The following is an 8122-nucleotide window of genomic DNA, read 5'->3' as shown; positions in this document are numbered from 1 at the left end:
GAAGTTTGGTAAACCAAACTTCAAGCCACGGTGTCATATCTCTCACAAACCCCGGTATCTTTCTGTTTTTGTTGTAACCAATTATATTGTAGGGGGAGAGATCACACCTGGGGGACCATTTGGCCAGCCACTCATGTTTGTCTTCGCTATCGGAGCATCCCTACTGTAGAGTCCTGGTCACATAGGTTGTGAGGAGACTTGTAGGACTGGGACTGTCGGTTCCGTCCTGCTAAAGAAGAGAGAACTGAACATTAAAAAAAGAGTTCATCTACATTTGAGCTCGTGCCCAAAGCCGCCTGTGGCAATACAACATAATACCGGCTTATTTTCCCCACCAGGGAGCCTTAGGTGCTACGTACAGCCTCCCATAGGAGCCAATGGCTGTATACGGGTAAACGCCGGAACTGAGTAAACCTGCTCATGCGTACAGGTGCACAACCCCAAATGCGGACCGTCTGAGTTCAGGGTTGTGTATCTGTATGCAGGTCACTGTGTTGCCTTGAGGAAGGGACTCTGTGCGACCCTGAATCATTGGTCTATTGTGACCTATGCGATGTTATTTGGAATAAACAATATTTTCTTTGCATTTTGGAGTGCTGGTGACCTATCTTCACATCTGAACGAAAAACAAAAGGGCGCAAAACTAGGTCAGCTGACTGACCAGATCGGACATACCAGGGAAGGTGACAGGGGACATAATGTATGTATATATGAAAAAACACTTACTTGTCTGGGTCTGGGAACCAGAAACAAACCGGCCTGTGAGGAGAATCAGGGTGTCCAAATTGTATGTGAATGCCGGCTGGTGTGTAGCCTGAGGTTACTCGTCCCAAGGGGAAGAGGGAGACGAGAGGAGAGAAGTGGACAGGAGGCAGGTGACGGAACGAGGGGTTAGTCCGTCTACCTGACGCTGTAATGGAGGATTTTAGCGGTGTGCAGAACCCCTCATTCAGTCACCGGCCTCCTGTCCACTTCTCTCCTCTCTTGTCTCCCTCTTCCCCTTGGGACGAGTAACCTCAGGCTACACACCAGTCGGCATTCACATACAATTTGGACACCCTGATCCTCCTCACAGGCCGGTTTGCTTCTGGTTCCCAGACCCACACAAGTAAGTGTTTTTTCATATATACATTATTTCCCCTGTCACCTTCCCTGGTATGTCCGATCCGGTCAGTCAGCTGACCTAGTTTTGTGCCCTTTTGTTTTTTGTTTTTCGTTCTGGTTTTCATATCCACAGGCACTCCTCCTGGGTCTCAGGGCTGCATGCTAGTTAGGGTCACATTATCCGCCTCCCCAAGATCATTCCAAGAGCGCTGTTTGTACGATTTTTGTGTTTCTATCTTCACATCTGAGGTTCTGCACGGCGCCATCCATGGCGGTCATCAGGAGGACCTACCTTATCTAAACTGGTCATAACACTGCAGACACTATCAACAATATACTTTAATCTGGCGTTTTAATAATTTATTTTATCGCGTGCATGTGTTGCTGTACCCTCCATCTTGAATGTTCTCTCGTCCCAGCTCCTCCAGATGTCCGAATGGTGATTACTGCTCCAACCGCCGATTCCAGAGGAAGCAGCACGCCGACGTCGAGGCTATCCTAACCGAGAAGAAGGGCTGGGGTCTCCGGGCTGGTAAAGACCTGAAACCGTAAGAATATTCTGTTGGTCGGTACCTGTCCTTGTTCTCCTTTTCACAATGCAGCTTCTAACTAAACGCGTTCACCTCCTCCTCAGGAATGCCTTCGTGCTGGAGTACTGCGGCGAAGTCCTGGATCACAAGGAGTTTAAGGCGCGTGTGAAGGAGTACGCCCGCAACAAGAACATCCACTATTATTTCATGGCGCTGAAGAATGACGAGGTGGGATCATTAGGATAAAATCAAAGCCCCATTCTGGGTTTAACCACTTGGGTCCGGGGGGCCCTTTTCTCCAAAAATGTTCCTGGGTCTTAGGGAATTGCAGAGATTTCTTACTTCCATGTATTAAACTTTTTCAGTTTTTGTAGTTACCCTAACACAGGGATAGGTAACCTCGGCCCTCCAGCTGTGGTGAAACTACAAATCCCTTCATGCATCTGCTTCTTGGAGTCATGCCTGTGGCTGTCAGGTTTGCAATGTCTCATGGGACTTGTAGTTTACATAGTTACATAGTATTTGGGGTTGAATAAAGACATACGTTCATCAAGTCCAACCCATATAGGTCCGCGCATCATCTCATTCTTAGGGGTACTGGTATCCCTGGATATTACGGTCCCTCAAGAAATTGTCCAAACGTTTCTTGAACAAATCTACACTCTTGGCTGAAATCTACTTAAAATACTTATTTCCTTTTAATTTTATTGGTAATGGTAAATTTATAACGATGCACCAATGCCGATTTTTCGGTATCGATATTTATATTTCGGTACTCACCGATACCAAGTACTGGTACTTCGGGTAGCATAGAGCCGGCTTCTTGGGCAATCGGGAAGCCGGGCAGCGTGTCATTACCCGATTGCCCCGGGAAGCTGGCATCCCGGCCAACCAGCATGGAGCCGGCTGTTCGGCCAATCAGGTAGGCGGGTCATTACCCGCGGCCCGTCTTCCTGATTGGCTGGGAAGCCGGCTCCACGCCATTTAACCGGCTCCATGCTGATTGACTGGGAAGCCGGCTTCCCGGCCAATTAGCATTGAGCCGGCCAAACAGCATGGAGCCGGCCTCACGGCCAATCGGAAAGCCGGGCCGCGGGCAATGACTTGTGGCCTAGCTTCCTGATAGGCCTGGAAGACGGCTCAATGTTCCCTCACGTCGCTGCCGGTCAGAGGAAATCTCCATCTGACCAGAAGTTCCTGTATCGGAGCATTTGGCCGAGTACTCGCCCAAATACTCGATATCGGCACCGATACTAGTATCGGTTATCGATGCGTCTCTAGTCAATTATTTTAGAAAATGCACATTTGCAAATTTTCCTTTAATTTTTCCCCAATGCAATGTTTGTCATTTACACACGCCCCTATATTTACCCCAAAATATAACCAACATAGTCCGCTGATTAAATTATATTGCGCTAGTGTGCCTTTTATGTAACCAAGCAGAATGGTATCGCCCGTGTCTCCATAAACTTACCTGAATTGCCTGCACGCTTCTTCCCACAGTACAGGGCAACATGCCTTGTGTGAATGGGGCCTGAGCTGTGCTATGCCTGGCCTGTAGGATGTTAACTTCAGCTACATTCGTGCTTCTGAATTATTATCTGTTGTGAGTTGGGGGATTCCTGTTGGACCTAACAAGATGTTCAGGGGTGAAAAAAATTCTGTTTGACCGTAAATGTGCAGTGTGAAAAACATGGAGACGAATACAAAGGTCGCCTTGTTCAGACAACAATTTGGTAAACTTGCTGCACTGCAGTGTAGGTTATATCCAACAAACTTTATTAAAGTTATGTTCTAATGATAAATAATATTATTATTATTATAGAGGATTTATAGAGCGCCAACAGTTTGCTCAGCGCTTTACAATATAAGGAAGACATTACCATCACAATACAATTCAAGACAAGATGGTAAACCATTTTATGGACATGTGACCATCGATCCGTCAGGTGCCACTGAAAACTGCTTTGTGCGCCCACTGTGGCCCCTGCTCCTTAGGTTGCTGACCCCTGGTCTCATTTGTACACAGTAGCCAATTAGACTTCTATTTCCCAGTTGACCTTTTCCACTGCAAGCTTGACATCTGGTTGGTTGCTGTTGGTCACGTTCGGTGGTTCTTACTTGAACTTTTAGGTGGTAAAGAGTCTGTTTGGGTGGATTTTTCATACACGTTTATCTTTTATTAGATAATCGACGCCACGCTGAAGGGGAACTGTTCGCGTTTTATGAACCACAGCTGCGACCCGAACTGTGAGACGCAGAAGGTAAGAAAGACGCGGTTTCTGTTGGCGGCGGCATTTCTAAAGTTAAACCTCTGTGACTCTCTAATGCTTTACCTTGCTTTGTTTTCTTGTATAGAGGTAATGAAGTCACCATCACACCGGGGTCCACATTATCAATCCGTCCTTTTGTTGACGTTGGATAAACATGCTACCGCAAAAGATCTCAACGTTTCGGGACCAGTGCAGTCCCTTCATCCGGCACAACGATGTGACGCACAGACTGATAATGTGAACCCCGTGTGCCGGTGACCTCATTACCTCTATGCCCCGTTGGAGGTATTGATGGAAAAAAAAGGATATAGAGGATATAACCCTTCTCTCACACTAATGATCATGCGTTGTGTCTCCCACAGTGGACAGTGAACGGGCAGCTTCGGGTCGGCTTTTTCACCACAAGATTAGTCCCCAAAGGCGCGGAGTTGACCTTTGACTACCAGTTCCAACGTTATGGGTAAGAAGAAGGAGCTAACCATCTCTCATACATACTAGGGCCGATTGGGGGAAGGAGCCAATTATCCTACCAGCATGTCTTTTGGAGTGTGGGAGGAAACCCACACATGTACAGGGACAACATGTAAACTCCATGCAGATGGTGTCCTGACTGGGATTCAAACTGGGGACCCCAGTGCTGCAAGGCAGAAGCTGTAGATCCTCCAATCATCTCTGAATTGGTGCTGACACTGTCCTTCCTTCTGGAGGGGGGGCTACTTTTGTTCCCCATGGTACCTGTGTGTGTTGTAAAGTAGTCAGCGCTCCAAGCTCGCTCCAGGGATGGACTTCAATCTCAATACAAATCGGTAAACTAAACCTGAGACTGTAGTCCATCCCGGGAGTGAGCTTGGAGCGGTGACTACTTTACAACACACGCAGGGACCATGGGGAACAGACTTAGCTCCCCTCCAGAAGGAAGGACAGTGTCATCACCAATTCAGAGATGATTGAAGGATCCACAGCCGAGTGATACACAAATAAGATACATTGGGGCAATTTATCAAAACGGCAGCAGACAGATTCCGGAGCAGTTGTCCATGGCAACCAATCGGCATCTCTCCAGTTTGCTCAGGTAAGATTTGAAAATGAGACAGAGACGCTGATTGGTTGGAGTACAAATCTGCTCCAGTTTTGATAAATTCCCTCCATTGTTGTTAATAGTTAAGGTTACATAGTTCCATAGTATTTGAGGTTGAATAAAGAAATGTCCATCAAGTCCAACCTATTAACAACACAGGGAAATCATTTGCAATGCATTCAAACACTGTTCCATGGTGGGCTTAAAGCTAAAAAAAAATCCTCCAGCACCTGGTATTCCCAGGTGGTCTGCCTTCCATGTACTAACCAGGCCCCACCCTGCTAATCCTCAGAGATCAGATGAGATCGGGCGCTTTCAGGGTGATGTGGCCATAGGTGATAATCTTTATCATTTTCGGCACCTTTATCATCAACCTGGGGTTGCCCAGGTGGCAAGAGAAGGTACTTGAATGGATTTTTAAGATTTAATTCCTGAGTTTGGTGTCACTTTAAATGTTTGTCAATTGTTTTGTATTTCCCTGTTGAGTAACACGCTGTGTAACACAGGACTTTATAGTCAAGTCTCCTTTAAACCTTCTGTAAAAGGATTGCACAGACCTCCCATAGGGTCAGTGTGGGTGGGCTTTTCTTCACATGCAAACTGCTTCTCTCCTCATACAATGAATGGCAATGCAGCATAGGATGTCAGCTGCAGGTCAAATGCACCCGTCAATGAGTTCTGAATGATCTCAGAAGCGTCTCAAACTGATGTCACATGCAAAGCAATTTAGCTTGAGGCTTGCAGCATTTGCCTATTCGCGTGTGTGAAGCCCAACAACATGGGGCCCTAAGACCTGCTTCACACGAGCTTCAGTTTGTAAATGCCAGTCTGAAGGGTGTGTGCAGCCGGCGTTTACAATGCTTTGAGCAAACTTCGTTCTGCTTACTTGAAGAGAATTGTCATAGTTGTCATGCTTCCTCAGCTGGGGCCCAGGCCTGCTGGGGCCCAGGCCTCCACTGGTCCGGGGCCCAGGCCTCCACTGGTCCGGGGCACCAGGCCTCCTCTGGGCCGGGGCACCAGGCCTCCTCTGGGGCCGGGGCACCAGGCCTCCTCTGGGGCCGGGGCACCAGGCCTCCTCTGGGGCCGGGGCACCAGGCCTCCTCTGGGGCCGGGGCACCAGGCCTCCTCTGGGCGGGGGCCCAGACCGCCTCGCTGATCAGAGCTTGCAGCCAGGTGATTCAGCTCGATTCACGTGTCGGGTCACAGTGCAGGTGCACGGACTATCATTTCTATAAAGCTGTCAAAAGGAGAGGTAGTATGCATTGATGGAAGGCTATAGATGACTATAAGCACACCAAGGGGGGGGGGGAAACTGGTGAATGAGCTTGCAGCCTGGACATAAATGGCTCCATATACATGTTTCGGTGCCCTGCCCCTTTTTCAGAGACTTATGCCCTTGAAATATGTGGGTGGAGGTTCTACTGCAAGCTCAGTCTCTATTTAGCGTTCCGATTGAGTTTCGCCCCCTGGTGCTCAGTGTTTACAGATTTATTCCATCGCTGCATGCTATCTCTGTTTTATCTGACATGCTGATTTCCGGAATGTATAGTAGAGGTGCACCGAAATGGAAATTTCAAAGCCGAAACGAAACTGAAATTAAAAAAATTGTCAAACCGAAAATGTTTTTATTTTAATTTTTTCAAATGTTTAATTTTTTATAAATGTTTGTTTCATTTTTTTTAATTGAATATTTTTATTTTATCCGAGACGGGGAGTCATCCGAGACGGGGAGTCATCCGAGACGGGGAGTCATCCGAGACGGGGAGTCCTCAGATGACACACAGAGTCCTCAATCTCTTATTCTGCAGCCCCTGTTATCAATGAACAGGAATCCTCTATACTGAGTGTTCCTGATCATTGATAACATGAGGACAGAGTATGGTTACTATAACCACAATCATGAATGAACAGGAAGTGATATAGATCACTTCCCATTCATTCATAATTGAGGATATAGTAACCATACTCTGTCCTCAATTACCTACAAACACTCAGCGATCACCGACTGCTTGTACCCGCTCTCCTCTCTGACACGCTGTCACAGGAGGCTGAGCGAGCGATGTGGAGAGGAGAGCTCGGCCTCCTGTGACAGCGCTGGCTGTCTCCGTCCACACGCCACGCTGCCGGACTGTGATAGGCGGCTGAGCGGTGTGGGAGGAGAGACGCCGGCCTCTCACAGCACTCTCCTCCCACAGAGCTCGGCTGGCTGGGACACAGAGCAGCGCCCAGAGGGGGGGGAAAGAAAGCAGGGATGCGCCGATGTATCGGCGGGGAAATGGCACTTTCGGCATTTAGACAAAAGTTCCATTTTCGGCCGACATATCGGTGCATCCTTAATGTGTAGTATACTACACCTATTTTCCTGAAAGTTTCTTTGGGCTGGGATTGGAGTATTGCACCAGCTGATATCTCTCGTCTTGTTTTAAGAAGCATTTTATTACTGGGCGGTTCAGAGAAGCGTTGCCTTTTATATTTATCCCCATATATGTATTCACAATGGACCTTTTTACCCCTTTTACAGGAGAGAAGCTCAGAAATGCTTCTGTGGATCTGCCAATTGCCGGGGTTACCTCGGTGGTGAGAACCGAGTGAGCGTCCGAGCAGCCGGAGGCAAGATGAAGAAGGAAAGGTCCCGCAAGAAAGATTCGGTGGGTCTTGTTCTTGTACACAACGTCTGTTTGTAGAGTGTGCTTGTATCACATGGGCTCTGTGAAGGAATGTAGAGTTATCAATGAAGGCCAAACAATCCTCTCATGCAAAATTACATTTCATTTTTCATATCAAGCGTTCTATAATAATATTTATTATCGGCATTAGAATGAAATTGGAGTACTGTGACCCTTAGTAAAGCTGGGGTACCTGACTTGTGTACTTGCAGTGAATCCCAGTTGTGTTGTCCTCCTTTTTGTGGCTGTCTCTTCTATGTATTTGCTCTATTGTTCTCTTTCTATGTCCGTTGCTCTTTATTCCTATCTACATGTAATGATTTTCTATATTTGTACTCCTAAACATAAGCTGATAAAAGCCTTATTGAACTCTCTCCGGTTAGATTGGGCACTAGTCACTTCTGAGGGGCAGTAGTTGACTGAACAGGTTAAAAACCTGTCATGATTACTAAAGCTCTTCCCCAACCACCC

General features: G+C 47.3%; 1 protein-coding gene across 1 annotated transcript in view; it reads left to right on the top strand.

Moving 5' to 3' along the window:
• The window catches only part of LOC108802337 (histone-lysine N-methyltransferase SETD2-like), a gene marked incomplete at its 3' end in the record, with an annotated part of 15764 nt that extends 8131 nt beyond the window's left edge, over positions 1–7633 (top strand). Inside the window, exons 4-8 of the mRNA XM_018574201.1 lie at positions 1524–1652; positions 1739–1862; positions 3821–3898; positions 4270–4367; positions 7507–7633. Coding sequence (XP_018429703.1) covers positions 1524–1652; positions 1739–1862; positions 3821–3898; positions 4270–4367; positions 7507–7633 — 556 coding nt within the window. The remainder of the gene's footprint in view (positions 1–1523; positions 1653–1738; positions 1863–3820; positions 3899–4269; positions 4368–7506) is intronic.
• Positions 7634–8122: the final 489 nt, after the last annotated feature.

The sequence above is a fragment of the Nanorana parkeri genome, unplaced genomic scaffold (genome assembly GCF_000935625.1).
Source record: "Nanorana parkeri isolate BGI_ZX_2015 unplaced genomic scaffold, ASM93562v1 scaffold2807, whole genome shotgun sequence".
In the NCBI taxonomy this organism is placed as follows: domain Eukaryota; kingdom Metazoa; phylum Chordata; class Amphibia; order Anura; family Dicroglossidae; genus Nanorana; species Nanorana parkeri.
This window is presented reverse-complemented; position numbering and strand designations above follow the sequence as displayed.